The sequence below is a fragment of the Rhinichthys klamathensis genome, unplaced genomic scaffold (genome assembly GCF_029890125.1).
Source record: "Rhinichthys klamathensis goyatoka isolate OS25496 unplaced genomic scaffold, OSU_Roscu_1.1 h1tg000310l_1, whole genome shotgun sequence".
Lineage (NCBI taxonomy): Eukaryota > Metazoa > Chordata > Actinopteri > Cypriniformes > Leuciscidae > Rhinichthys > Rhinichthys klamathensis.
In genome coordinates this window covers 78623-94227 of record NW_026606828.1, presented here as the reverse complement: position 1 = coordinate 94227, position 15605 = coordinate 78623, and the positions used below count along the sequence as shown (strand labels likewise).

Below are 15605 nucleotides of genomic sequence, written 5' to 3'. Positions count from 1 at the left end.
GATCTTTCTTGTCTATTTTGACCGTTTGTAAGTAGTTTGTGTGCATTAACCATTAACCTCGTGGCATCTTTATTAAAATACTTGGGGGGAAAAACAACAAACCGTCTGCTCATGTGAAACAGGAAAAGGCATGTTAGTTTTAGTCATGCATTACAGAGAGATTACAAACAGCATGCTGGTACTGTAAGTGCGGTCTCACCCACACACAACCCCGTCCCATACAGAGTCCAAACACTGGTTCAGGAAAGCCGTTCTGCTTTATTACAAAGAAAGGGAGCCTTAAATGTGGTCAGAAAATACAAGATTGGTCTGTTTTTCGTACTATCGGTTTTCCCTTTCCTACGAAATGCTTCTATTCAAATAGCTGCAGCTGAAATGTCTCCACCCCCGTGGATTTTTCCCGCAATACAGATGTCCTCGGTAGGCCCTCCGTGTCGCCTTTATTCGTTTAGTTGAATTGGTCTTTAAGTGCACAGGGTAACAAACGTGATTCCCTGTCTGGCAGCTCAACATACTGTTCACTAATTTTTTTTGTCTTTTGCATTTTTGCTTCTACCACATAATGCCATTTCTGTTTACCTCCTAAAAACGAGGTCAAGCATAGTTACTTCTTCCAAAATAGACGTAATGTATATATATATATAGATACATCTATCTATATATATCATATATATACACATTCATACATACATATCTTTATTCATGTGATGTCAAAAAATTAAAAAAATGTACACGTTTATTACAAAATCGTAACAAAGACTGAAAAGGGTTTGTATTCATTCTGGAACAATGTTTCTCGATAAGCTCACAACCGCCTGGTCCGCGGCTTGTGCCCAGCAACGGTCACTGAAACAGTCTGATTGGGTTTTATTGAAACTAAGCAGAAAACAGCTCGGGATGAGGAACGCAGGTGGATGGAGAAAAAGGAATGACAAACGAAAGAAAAATGGGGGGGGGGAGCACCTCCATGATGTTAATGACAGGGCCGCGCGTCCTTCCAGACAACGACGTGAGCTGAGCGATTTTCCCACATTAAAAAAAAAAGCAGAAAACAATTTTTGTGTTCTTTTATTACTAAATAGTGCAACAATGAACATTGCATTTTCTTTTGCCCTTGTGTATTCACATGTATTGGATTTGTCTTTGTGTCTGTCCTGTTTGTTAGCGCAGCGCGCTTCGGAAAACAAAGCGCGAACTGCGTATTTTTTTCTCTCTTTAATACCAATGGATGTGTTTGTGTGCTGTACTGCAACTTCAAAGACTCCAGGCAAACACCAAAGGGGGCTTTCCATCAGAGGAGTAAACAAAACATTGACCCTGCTCGAAATGAAATGGAGGGAGAAGAAGAAAAAAAACGTAAGAGGGGGAATTTAAAAACAGAATGAAAATATATAGAAGTGTTTTTTTGTGTTCGGGCAGCACATAATTTGTAAGGCAGGGTCCCTCCCCCCAGTTCTCAAGGTGGAGACCCCTGCCACCCTCCCCTCCCCCTCCCGCAGTTCTTGTCCAGACAGTTGAGGAATAAAACCAGGTTTTTTGTGGTCGGGCAGGTCGGCTGGCTGTCTCTGGCCGATCGCTCCAAGAGCTCACGGGTGCTGATGGACGCAGCTTCAGAAGGCCTGCTGGGCCGGATTGTAATTGAAGGTGGTTGGCACGTGAGGCCGCTCCTCTAGCTTGTCGTATTCCAGGTGAAACTCCTGAGAGACGAGAGGAAAGCACAGAGCTGACGTCCAGCCACATATATATAAATATGACATTTACGTTCATAAAGAGATCGTAAAACTAATTCATATGAAATCCAAATTTGAAGAGACACGATCGCTTTATATGATGAACAGATTGAATTTTTATTCACATATAAACAATCATCAACTCACACATCAGTTGTGGTAAACGGAAGCTCGAGCTTGATCGCTTAATGTGCGAGAACCAATGAGGTTCATTCTCGTGTTACGGCCAGGGGGGTAATCCATCAGCTGGAAGTTAAAGCTGCCTCCGGGGGCTGCCATTGTAGCTGGCTATCACCTGCTGTTAGCATCCCATTGACTCCCATTCATTTTGGCGTCACTTTGACAGCGAATAACTTTACATCTGAGGCGTCCAAAGACTCAATTTGTCCAAAAGGCTCCATTACTTTGTATCTTACGTTACGGCCCCGTAGAAGCCATTCTTGTAAAAATAGGCTAACGATTGCGTCATAACCACGGGACGCTCTGTCGCACAGTAGAGAAATTACCGTATAGACAGTAGAGAAATTACCGTATAGACAGAAGTAGAAGCTCGTAGGCAATCGTTTACGGTCTATGAGGCAATCGGGTGGACATAGAGGCATAAAGTCAAGGGAGAAGCCCATAGATAGAGAGTTCATAAAAGCAACGGGACAAAATATTTCAACAACAGATTTGTTTCAGATTTCAATTCAGATTTGTCCCGGCACAGCTACTAGAAGGTCAGAACGGTTGCTCACGTGACAACTACGTCGTCAAGCTCAGTTTGAGCCTGCGCAGAACGCTTGGCTATCAGGAAGTGAGTGCCCATGTTGGGCTTCAACTCTCGCCGTTGAAATCAACGGGGTCGCTGTGTCCATTTCTTTTACCGTCTATGGTTACGGCACACGTTTGAGCTTCAGCAAAAACCAATGAGGTTCATTCTCATGTTACGCAGCACGTTTGAGGTTCAGCAAGAACCAATGAGGTTCATTCTCACGCGCAAGAACCAATGAGATTCATTCTCATGTTACGCAGCAATATTTAGCTTCAGCAAGAACCAATGAGGTTCATTCTCATGTGTTAAGAATGTTTCAAGCAGGTTCGGTTAAGCTGTTTATTTTCACTGATCAATTAAATCTGTTCATCATATAAAGTGATCAAGTCGCTTCAGAAAATTTGGACTAAACCACTCAGTTCATATTTCATCAAAAATATATTTATTTGTGTTCCGAAGATTAAAGAAAGTCATCTACACTTTCATCATCATCTACACTTTCTGTATATTTTATACAGAGTGATCTAATATTGTATAATTAAAAAAAATTATATTGGTCACGACTATTATTTACACTATATGCCATTACTGTAACAGTCATCCACACACACAAGTCAAGTAACTTGCTGCTCTCTTAGAAATCGGCATGAGCCATTAGAATGGCACAAATACAATGTTAGGTTTCAGAAATATCAGCAACTCTCTGTAGCTGAAGACAAAAAGATTTCAGGACACAGATTTTAGTATCTTTACCTTAGCGACCTTCCTCCAGTTATGACAATCAAAGAAGTAGTATGTTCCTCTCTCGTAGGTGTTGGTCTTTAGCGTGGGCTCCATGCCAGGTGCTCTTGTAATCCAAACCCTTTCCTCTTTATGGTACCGCCAGTCCCGGTTGAAACTGCAATACAACAAAGCGTTCCATTTAACCTCTCGACGTCCACCTGTGGTTGGCTACCAAAAAAAAAAGTTTGGGCAAAGAATGACTTAATCAGCAGGACGTACAGCTCGACAGCAGCGAGGAGTTGTAAGAGGTCTCCTCCGTTCATGTAGTAGAGGTAGAACAGCAGGTCTTCACCATATCGCCCCAGTTTTATTGCAGCCAGCTGTGTAGAGCACATTATGAGGTCAGCTGGGTGCGCATTACAATTTTTCAATGCTGTTTTATTGAAGTGTTTATCACCTCACCTTGTCCCTTATGTGAATGTTGGTTAAGTACTCTGAAGGAACATGGAAGTCTAAAAAAACAGTTGCATTCATTACTGAAGAGCCAAATTGAGTAGGTCATCTTTACCAGTTAGGTCAAATTAACTCTTACCAATGTCTTGTGGTCGACATGGAGCTGAAGCCCAGGGAGATGCAAACTTAGGATACAGATTCCTACAAGGAGTTAAAACAGAAATGAAGAAATGAATGCGTGGACGAAAAGAGAACATTGACAAGAAATCAATATTTGGCTTAAGCATCGTAAATAACTAAAGCATCGTACTCTGGAGAGTTGAGGTTGAGTCCTAGCGTTGTTAGGTCGCTTCCTAAAGCCAGGTGAACCATCCCAGGGTCCGTCTCAGCTGCCCGAATGAATGTCAGGAGTCCAATCATTCCAAACTGATCCGTCACCATTCCTGAGGGAATGTTTGTTACCTTGCCTATAAAAGTCGAGACCGGATGTCAAGTTTGATTGAGTGTTTCCAATGGACAGGGTTCCCACATCTTTTGACCAATTAATTTGTTTATTTCCTGCAATTAGCAGATGAGCTGTTTGCATTTAGCAGGTGCAGATTTAAAAAACACAAAAAAAAAAAACTTTCTAGGTGTGTATATATACGTATATATATATGAAGACTTCAGAGGCAAAAGCCTCTAAGTCCATCTAAAGTTTTTCTTTAATATTAACATTTTTATCAGGCTACTATCTATAGGTTTCTTCCCAAGTACCGGCATTTCTGAATGGGCTGAGGCTGGGATTTAGTGAGTTTGAAGTGAAAGTATTTGATGAACGGAGAGCATTCACTCAATATTATTATCTCATTTTTGACAGAGGTGGCTTTTAGAGGCTTTTGCATCGGAGCTCTTCATATACATATACATATACATATATATATATATATACACACAGACACGTCAGGCTGAAACCTTGCATGTCCACAGGGTTTTTCATGGTTCAAAAATGTCTTCGGTGGACACAATATATATATATATATATATATATATAGTAATGCACACACACACACACACATATATATATATATATATATATATATATATATATATATATTTATATACACGGGGCCATCCTCCTTGGGGCGGTACAACTGGTGCACCGGGCCCCATGGCAAGTGGACTGAGGGGGACACTCCAACCCCACCCCCCAGAACGTGACTGTGGATGAACTGACGGGGATCCAATATTGAATATTGGAAGATTAAATATTTCCAATATTTAGCAATGATTTAAAAGGAGAGTTCATCCCAAAAAAATGTATTCTGTCATTAGCTACTCATCCTCATGTCATTTCAAACCCGTAAAAATCCCCCAAAATAACGACTTTATTCAACAATTTAATCTCTTCCGTATCAGTCTCTGATGCGGAGGGCTCCTGCGTGAGCACCACACGTATGCGTCGTGGTGCTCACATGAACAGCGCCGGAGACTGACAAAATGTCTTTACTACCTTTCTGGGCCTTGAAAGTGGTAATAACGTTGCAGTCTATGGGGGTCAGAAAGCTCTCGGATTTCATCAAAAATATCTTAATTTGTGTTCTGAAGATGAACGAAGGTCTTACGGGTATGGAACGACATGAGGGTGAGTCATTAATGACAGACATTCCATGACTTTTCATGGGGTTGGAAGAATTATTATTATAATATTTTTTAAATATATAAAATTGAAATGGAAACCCTGACTGGTGCATTGAAACCTGCCTGAGCAGATTCATGATACTAATTGATTAAAAAGCACATTACTTGTTTTATTCAACAGTTATGTTTTCAAAGCTGGAAGTTGTTTGAAATACATCCGTGAATGTTGCTAGGGAGCCTCACCATCAGGCAACACCTGGATCCCTTTCTTTTGCTGGTTGTTATTCTGTGCTGATGATGTCTTGTCGCCGGGAAATTTGGGTCCATCTGCACTTGAGCTGCCTTTGCCTGAGGAGTTCAAGTTCTGTGGAGACAGCAGAGGCCAGAACAATGAGTTAAAGGTCAGGACAATCGTCGCAGCTCTGGACAGCATCACTTTAAATTTTAATAGCCAAGTATCCTTACCCACACTGCAAAACAATGACACGTTATTTATTTACACGTTTATTTATATTTCTTTATGAAGCTTATGAAAGATCAAATTCAGGCAATACTGACTGATTTGCTTTCATCCGTGCTCAATGTCGGGTCCTTGTAGTTGGGCCCGGGTAGGGCTGGGAAGTCTTCGTTGTGAATCGAGAAGTCCTGCGACTGTTCGTTCGATGGCTTTGTGACCATTCCAACTATACAGAGATACATTTTAACAAAGGTTTTAGGGTAATTGTGAGAAAATAAAAATAAAACCACTGAACTTGTCATGCATTCACAACACATCATCCATTCAAGGAGAAGCATGCTTAGTCATAAAAACTAAGAGGCTTTGGGTTTCCGGCTGCTAAGTGATGCGACTGTGTAAAATGAACTCGTACCATAGGGTGCCCTTCCAGCCAGCGGATTATGCAACGGTGTTGGGTTGCCGTTTCCCTCCCTCCGACTTCTGTCTGCAAGTGCTGGGAATTCTGAGAGATCTATTCCTGTCACGTTTTCACTCCCGTCTGCCACACAGATGATAGAAAAAGAAGAAAATAAGAATGGAATGCTTCTTTTTCTAGAACATTTTTAAGCGTTAAGGTTCCTGTCGTGGTGTGTCATCACCAAGCACGATCAATGAAGCACTCACCTGTCCCGTTGAAGATGTTATTGGATAAGGAGTTCATTCCAAACCCCTGGCTCCGGCCCATTCCAAATCCTGACATACTACAATGACACACATGAGGATTTGACCCTTTTGTTAAGGTCAGTCTTAATCAGTCTTGATTGGCCTTATCTTGGCCTAAGGTGAAAGTTAATTAAAATACATAATATGTATTTAAGATTATGAGAATCCACTTTTTAACATAAAATCAGCTTTAGTTTTAGCAATAAACAAAGGAACAAAGTGTGTATTTAAGAAAGGAGATTCTAACAAGATGGTGTGTGCCCATCAACCATAAATGTGCAGAGAAAACAAGCCTTGCAAAATAAATGTAGGCCTGTTATTCGGTTATAATGGGAAAAGTCCATTAACAAGGCTCAACAATAAGAATGGTTTGCTGATCCAGGGACAGTTTCAGAGAGATCCAGAGAGTTTCAATCCAGTTGACGAAAGTGTGCTATTGGGTCACAGTCACACTACTTCTATTCAGCAAGGACACATTAAATTGATAAACAAATGACACTAAAAACATTTATTACTAGGGATGTCCCGATCCGATACTCAGGATCGGTATCGGCTCCGATACTGCCATTTTTGCGGGATCGGGTATCGATCTGACATCGATCAGACGAGGCCGATCCAAATCCGATATTGTGGGTATACTATTATGTGTTATTGTTAAGCCCCACAAAATGCACAAAAACATTCTAAAGTACCATAACGTTTTCGTGCACTCTATTATAAGTGTTCTGAAGCTATTATGTGAGATATAAATTAATATTTAAGTAATTAAATTCAAGATCACGTAAATTTTTCCCTCTCGCGGCTGTCAGTCATTCTCCATTCAGCATTCAAACAGCGCGTCGCGTTCGGTTGCAGTCAATGATGAAACTATCTTCAAGATGATTCAATGTTAATACTATTATACTTGATCTGTAAGATAAAGGTCTATGTTTTCGCATAAAACAACTTTATCTTGCTGGACTTTATTGCTGTAACTCAATCGTGTTACTCTCTACTGGGTGTCGGACGCTGTCGGTTTGATCACAACACTAGAGTCAGAGCACTATAATTGTTCTTCACGCGCACAGTAACTGAAATTTAAAACTGTTAAAAGAAAAGGCTCAATAAACGATTGCATAGATAGATACTGTATAATACACTGTCCATCAATATGTATCTCCGTTGTGCTTTGAACTTTTCAAAGCGGACTCGACGCGCTGCGTGCTGGAACTCCACGTGGCTTCAAGCGCATCATAAGCGCTTTGTGCCGCACTGTATTGGAGCCTTTCATATCATAATGCATTGACGCAATTAAAGCTTATTAACATTAATAATTATTAATGTTGCTGCCTCATTAAATAGCTGTGCAATACACTTAAAACATGTCTCAATTTTATAGCAGATTTAGCTATATCTAAAATAATTATCTTTTTCATTTTTGTTATCTTGTTTTTCATGAATGTATTTTACAACAATAAAAAGAGCAATGTGTATTATCCACTAATCTAGTTTATAATAGCATTTTTGTCATAGATTATGATTATATATTTTGGGGATTTGTTGTTTATCTTTATAATGAAGCTGTCTGTATTAAGTAGATTGTGTTTAACACACACAAGAGTGATAATCAGTTTAACACACAGTTATAGAAATTCTAATTGATTTAAAAAACAAAAACTGTACTGGTATTTACTATGTAGAATGCTGCTGTTTAAATTGTTTTAACTTTAAACCTGTTGGTAGCTAGCTAGCTTTAAGTACTGAAGTACCTGTATTTTCTTTCATTTATATATTTCTTTATTTTTTTGTAGTGTTTGAATAAAGGGTGGCAATCTTTCATAATCAACTGTTGTTGTGGACTATATAGGAGGTATATTTTAGGTGGCTAATTGAGAAAATTGCTATTTTTTATTAGTTTAAGAATAAAATAAAAATATCGGATTAATATCGGTATCGGCAAAAGCCAAAGCTGCGGCATCGGTATCGGTATCGGAAGTGAAAAAGTGGTATCGGGACATCCCTATTTATTACAAAAGGTTTCTATTTAAAAAATGCTGTTCCTTTAAATTTAATCAATGAATCCTGAAACAAATATCACAGTTTTCACAAAAATATTAAGCAGCACAATTGTTTCCAACATTTATAATAATAATAAATGTTTCTTGAGCAGAATATTAGCATATTAGAATGATTTTGAAGGATCATATGAGACTGAATAGTGGAGAAATGGCTGCTTTTTTAACAGTAATTTTTTATTCTAATAATATTTCACAATATTGCTGTTTTTACTATATTTTTTATCAAATAAATGCAGCCTTGGTGAGCATAAGAGACTTCTTAAAAACATTAAAAATCTTATACTACTGTTCAAAAGATTAGGGTTGGTATATTACCTTTTTTTTTTACACATATTTGTCTTTTGGTGGCGAATTCTACTTGTCAACTTTTTTAAGTGACTTGTGATACACTGGGTTGAATATTCAACACACTTGTAACAAATACATATAACCAATCAGTAATGTATCCCATTATTTTCCAGTAGAAGTGTTTATTTATTGCTGTCTGTGAGTTTCCTGAGTAATAATTTAACAATTTTCAGCTATTAATGCAGATTAAAAAAATGGACAAAAAGCAATGCGTACAAATGTAGAAGTAATGCATTTTAAAATGCTCCTATTATGCTATTTTAAAGGCTTCTTATGTTGTTTTGAGGTCTCCTATAATATATTTACATGCATCACAGGTCAAAAAACACTTTCATTTTCTCATAAACTTTGCCGCATCACCTCTTTTCAGCAAGTTAAAGGAACACTCCGACTTTTTGGGACTTTAGCCTATTCACCTTATCCCCCAGAGTTAGATAAGTCCATACATACCTTTTTCATCTCCGTGCGTGCTATAAGTCTGTTTGACGCACCCACTGCTAGCCTAGCTTAGCACAAAGACTTTTTACTCCGGTTATTACTCCGCCCAAGTAGCAGTGCTTCGCCTTCAGAGAATATAGTTCCCAGTATTTATACGGTTAAAATATGTCTGTGTCTCATGTGACTTTGTTTTTTTGTACACTCTGTGACTATACAAATCACAACATGTAAATAGGAAAATGTTTGCGCTATTTTGTCACTTATTTGGATTAGTATGCTAGCTGCAACCATTTACATCCAGTCTTTGTGCTAAGCTAGGCTAGCAGTGGGTGCGTCAAACAGACTTATAGCACGCACGGAAATGAAAAAGGTATGTATGGACTTATCTAACTCTGGGGGATAAGGTGAATAGGCTAAAGTCCCAAAAAGTCGGAGTGTTCCTTTAAGACAGTTAAGTGCAAGATTTGCAGCACCAATCTGCCATATGCATAACATAATGAAAACACTATTGTAATAGAATTCTTTGTGCTTTGCCCATGTTTCAGAGTTGTTACAGGAAGAGTGCATCCACAACGGAGTTACACATTCAGACAAATTCACATGTGCATTCGCATCCATTTGTGCAAAAGTAAGTCGTAATATTACTTTAATTTTGTATGTACCTGATTAATCTCATATAGAATGCGTTTGGTTGAGTTTATTAACCCGCTAGCAACACGGTTCAGTTTACCGGTGTTCAATCACTCTTCAGCGTCAGCTCATTGGCAATGCCCGACATTATTGACTATGATTTGGTTATTCGAGACAGTCATATTCCTTTTAGATGTTATTTTTTTCTTAACAACAAAAAAAAGTATGATATTATTAATAATCCAGAAGTGTTATTTTTTTCTTGTCATTTTTTAAACAGGCCCATGTTTTAATTGAAATATTTTCATTATCACCCTGACGGACATGCCACGCCCCCACACAAGCCCCACCCCCGAGTACACGAGTACTCATTTTTTAGATCTATCAGTACTCGGAATGAAAAATTGACAAAAATGCCCATCCTACTATTTATCTGCACTTTGTTCTTTGAAACTTTGCAGAGCTTTTACATTCACAGACAGCTATATTACAAACTACAGTGGTGCTCACTGCAGAGCCAAATGACATCCAGCTCCACCTCTCTGGACGTCATGGGTGGAGTTATGGAGTTAGGATTAGGGTGTGGTTGGATATTCTATCTCCACCCATTACACCCAAATTACATTCAGAGAGGGGGAACTGGACTTCACACTTGACCCATGGCTCTGCAGTTAGCAGCCTCTCAAAAAAAAGCATAATAGGGACACTTTAAATGTATTTTTTTGACTGCTAGCCTAACCCTCAATCCTTAGTGTTGAGCCGTGCCATAACCGATAAAGATAAATTAAAGACATTCTATTACTGTGGAAAAAGAAAGCATTTGACGTTACAAAAAGTGTCTTCAGAAATCAATTTATAGGTTGTTTTATTCCCACTTCATTGAACACATATTTCTGTATTTCTGTACATGTATCTTTTTTAAATAGTAAACTAACATTTTAAACTCACAGCCTCAAAAAGCCTAACCAAATCAAGTTGTGTTTGCTCACTCACGTGTGGCCAGTCTTACCTGTTGATGGTGAATGGCTGGCGTGCTGGCTGCTGTTTGGGCATGCAGATAATGCTGGGAGAGCTGCGGTTAGGGCTGCCCAGGCCAGAGCTGCCCATGCTGTTGGTCCTGCCGCTCATACCCATGCCCTGCCCTACCTGCGAGCTCATCATGTTCCTGGTGTTCATGGGAAGGATGCCCCTGCAGAAACATCAGCAAGGCAGGGATTTAGCACAGCAGATCACGTCATCCCACGCAACATAAATCACACGGAGGACATGGCGTACCTGTTCGGCGACGGTGGTGTGTGGAGGGACATTGTTGGGACGCCTGTGGTTGGGGTGCTATGGCTCGGTAACTGAGTGCCTTGTGTTAAACTCCGGTTCAGTTGAGGATTGTTGTTGCTCATACCTCTTGTTGAGAAACCTAGTGCACCTACAAATTAAGAAACACTGATCAAATGGTGCTCAGAATCAGAGTGCAAAGTGCTTTTATGAGAAGCACAACAACTTATCAGTAATATAAGCCAGATCGAAGACTTGTACTCACTTTGCGGACCATACAAACTCGCACCAAGTTGTGACAATTGACCTGACAATGACGGCGAGGGAGATGGCAGCATCTGTAAACAAAGTTTTTTTTAAATACTATGTAAACAAGATCTGACATTATTAAACACACACATTAGAAACCTTTTTCATATACAAATTTACATATACACATATCTATAAGTTGTAGAAGGTAAGATTTTTGAAATAATTTGATAGGTAATATAGTGAAATATATTATTCATATTATTGTTTTTTTTTTATGTAATTTATTCTTGTGATTTTCAGCATCAATACTCCAGTCTTCGGTGTCACATGATCCTTCAGAAATCATTCTCATATGATTTGCTGCTCAAAAAACATTTATTATTATTATCAATGTTGAAAATAGTTGTGCTTATATTTTTGTAGACACTGTGAAACATTTTTTCAAGATTCCTTGATGACTAGAAAGTTAAAAAGAACAGCATTTATATGAAATGGAAATATTCATAAACATCATACATGTCTTTACAGTCCCTTTTGATCAATGCAATAAAACTATTAACTTCTTTAATACATATATATTTCCCTTACTGACAAATAAAGACACTTTTTAGCACTAATGCAACATAAAAACAAATTATGATGCACATTAGATGTGTATTGGATGCTTTATCTGTGTACTTCATCTCTGTTATGTTGCCATTCAGAATGATGGGAAATACAAAACGGCTAAATTGTAGTCATAATTTGTTCCCGCCATGATTTTTTATTGGCACGCTACCAACTTCAAAAGTCTGGAAATTATGACATTATAGTGGCATTCACATTAGTTTCAGTAATTTATCATTAATGTTTTTAACCATATATACGTTTATGAAGGACTATTCCAAAATAAAAATAAAAGTAATTATTTTGGGAAGAAAACATTTTAACATTTTTTGGTGGTCAGGTCAGTGGAAATGTTCGCAGTGCATGTGAAATAAGTGGAATATTTTGTCATTCTATCGTACCTATGGTCAACAAAAGCATTAGACATGATGGACATAACAATCAGAATTAACTAACAACTGTTCTTACGTCTTTCTCCGATCGATGCGGGAACATTGACTGCTGGCCATAGTATATCTCATCCGGGTAGTCACTTGTTTCGACCCCCTCACCAAACTTCTTTCTCGTTGCACTGAACATTCCGTTTGTCACCTACGGAAAAAGAGGAGACGGTTAAAACCAAGATATTTAATTCCTGATCACCCATATCTGAAGCAAAATCATATCAGATTATCTTTGCACACATCTAGTGGACATATCATTAACCAGCTCTATATGGCAATACTGAGAACTTGTAATAAATAATGAATTACCACTGCAGAACAACACCTAAGGCTATATGCTGCTTTAAAGAGCATTATAAAAACGTACAGGCGTTTTTTTTTCTTCAGCACAATTTACTCCTAAATCTCGCAATGATGTGAAAGGATGTGAAAAGATTCAACTTTACTGTAATTTAGCGAATAATCGTATGCTATACGAGCATATAGCCCTGCTATTTCGGTACGTTGTTGAACAAATAATGTATTCGTCTATTCAAAACACAGCAGATATTTGGTGTATGGTTGGAAAACAAAACAAATATCGCTTTCTGAACTGACACCTGACAACAAACCCAAAATCAGCTTAAAACACCAGCTAAATCCATAAAGAAACATCAATTACTAGCCAGATACTTTAACAAACTCACATTTCAATAGAATACACCGTAGCATTATTCAAAAAATGTAAACTGATTCGTACGTGTTACGAACATAATTACAGAGATAAATAAGTAAAATAAACAATGGCATGTCGCGAAATGTTCTCATTTATGTCAGCTAGTTAGCTTTGACGATAGCTATGTAGCTGCTAACTAGACATTTTCGGCTTAAATAAAGATTAATGAAAACCAAAACACATTGAACCATTTAATCTATATTAGTCATGGTGTTTCAGTTTTATACTATATGTCTAGACATACATAATGCATGTATCTATCTGTTGAAATGGTTTAGGCCTCTGTCTCGGCTGACTGTTTTTGTTAGCACTCAGCGCTAGTCGGCTAACTCTGGCCTCCAGAACAAAAACAGAAACCAGTAAAGCCGTGCAAACGTGTCATTGCATTCATTCAGGTACTAAATATCTGCTTGGATAAACGCATAAAGCTGCAAATGTTCATTTGGCCCTGTATATGCGATGCAAACCCTGTTGTGCAATGTATTTTTTAGGGTGAAAATGAAATTGACTAACCGCATTAATTTACCCTCTCCTCGCAGATCCAAGATGGCTGTGTATCCTACAGGCGAGAATGCTGGGGGAATAGCCTTTACCCTCTGACCCCTTGACCTTCAGTTTAATTTCATACTAGACTCAGAGCCGTTAAACTGAAAATTGTGCTGGGTACATTCTGCTGGATATTAGACACTCTACAGGAGAATTTTATTATGTTATAATAGAATGACACCATTACGCTCTAGTCAGATCTTTTTATACCTGAAACATCACACCAGCACAGTTTCATTTGATTTTAGTTTATATTTTGCACTTATGATATTTTATAATAATAATGTGTAGTCTGCCATTTAACATGCCCTGCTTAGAATACAGAAAATCTTACAATCTTACAGAATATGTGTATTTTACATCTGCAGCCAAGTCCAGGTAACATTGATTAAGAATCCATAATTTGAGGTGTAATACAGAAATGGGATGTTTTCAAGATTTAATACTAGGAGTTACAAAAGTTTCGCTGATAGGTGTATAAGGCCGGTTTTGAAAACACTCGAAAGCAGCATGTGAATAATGTACAGTCAGCCAGTCATTATCTCAAAATACAGCCAGAGTGTGGTGTTTTATCACATTAAAGGTGTTTCTTTAAATAATGTTAACCTATGACATTGTTTTATTAAAAAATCCAAAGCAACTGGGTATACAACTGCTATATAGCAGAAGCATACCATTTCGGTGCTGCTAATCTTATTTTCGCAGCATAAAATATGCTGAAAATGCATTATTATCCTATTCTTTTATCTACATACTCTTTATAGTATACGATTTTATGTAAAACTGTCTGATATCATAATGAAGACAAAAGCATTAATAAAAGAATGAAATTCTTTGAATTTATTGAATAGAAGACTTTAGCTTTTGTTTGTCATGTCCATCCTATTTGTAAAAAAAAAACTTCTTACATTGAAATTAAATGTAATATATATAATACATATATCATTTTAATGGCATCGAAAGAATTGTAAGTTACACCACTGTAAATGGTTTACCTCATATATGTAATTTTACTGTAAAATACTGTAAAATGTATGTTTTTTGCAAGTGCTATGAATTACCATATAATTTACAGTAATAAAACTGTTGAAATGACATTCCCAGAAGTCCCTGTTTTATGAATACAATTTTTTAAATAAATAATTTGTTTTCTTCTTATTTTTGTTATCAGTAAGGTACATTAGTCTGTTTTGTGTTACATTTTATGTTATGTAGTTAATGTGTACTGCATTATTTTAGAGTCATGTATGTTACCATGTATGCATGTATGTTTTGTCTATGTACATAATATGACCTTGTGCACACCGTCTACAAGTATTTAATATGTTGTATGAACAGGCCCATTATGAACCTTGATTCATCATGTGGTATTGTCGTGGTTAACGTCTTACGGTAAAAAGGCTGCTTTTGTCATTTAAAGTACGTATATTAACATTATATTACTTAATAAAATATACAGTTATAAGTTGTAAAATATACAGGCATTCTGTAAAGCTGGAAAAACTGTCACAGTAGTTTTACTGTGAATTTCTGGCAACCACAGCTTACAGTTTTTACCGTAAATTTAACAGGATATTTTTTATTATATATTATATTCAGTTTGATTATGAAAAAAACTCTTTTTTTTTTATTTCCCATGCTTACTCTTAAACTTTCCCAACCAAATACTGTGGTATGGCAAGTGATGTTGACAGCTTCTACTGGTTGTCCATGACTGGGTGAGTCTTATCTTTTTGGGGTGGTGCACTCAAGTGGTCTCAGTTATGCAGAGGGTCCTGGCTTGAGATAAAAACGCTTAAATAGAAGGTCTCAGATGACCCTCAAATTCCTTAACCACAAGACACCTTTGGGCTTATCAC

At 37.6% G+C, this 15605-nt stretch overlaps 1 protein-coding gene across 2 annotated transcripts; it reads right to left on the bottom strand.

Moving 5' to 3' along the window:
* Positions 1–1052: 1052 nt before the first annotated feature.
* Positions 1053–13803, bottom strand: cnot2 (CCR4-NOT transcription complex, subunit 2). 2 transcript variants are annotated; one of them, XM_056271056.1, is made up of 15 exons: positions 13714–13803; positions 12511–12633; positions 11450–11522; positions 11188–11335; positions 10922–11101; positions 6401–6477; positions 6150–6275; positions 5839–5963; positions 5524–5644; positions 3971–4127; positions 3800–3861; positions 3670–3719; positions 3487–3587; positions 3238–3382; positions 1053–1697 (listed from the first exon to the last, which is right to left on the bottom strand). In XM_056271056.1, the coding sequence occupies exons 2-15, from the start codon at positions 12619–12621 to the stop codon at positions 1611–1613; spliced, it is 1563 nt and encodes a 520-aa protein (XP_056127031.1). In that variant the 5' UTR covers positions 12622–12633; positions 13714–13803; the 3' UTR covers positions 1053–1610. The 2 variants fall into 2 exon arrangements, with proteins under 2 accessions (XP_056127031.1, XP_056127032.1); XM_056271057.1 differs by having other exon boundaries at positions 13727–13740.
* Between the last annotated feature and the right edge of the window lie 1802 nt (positions 13804–15605).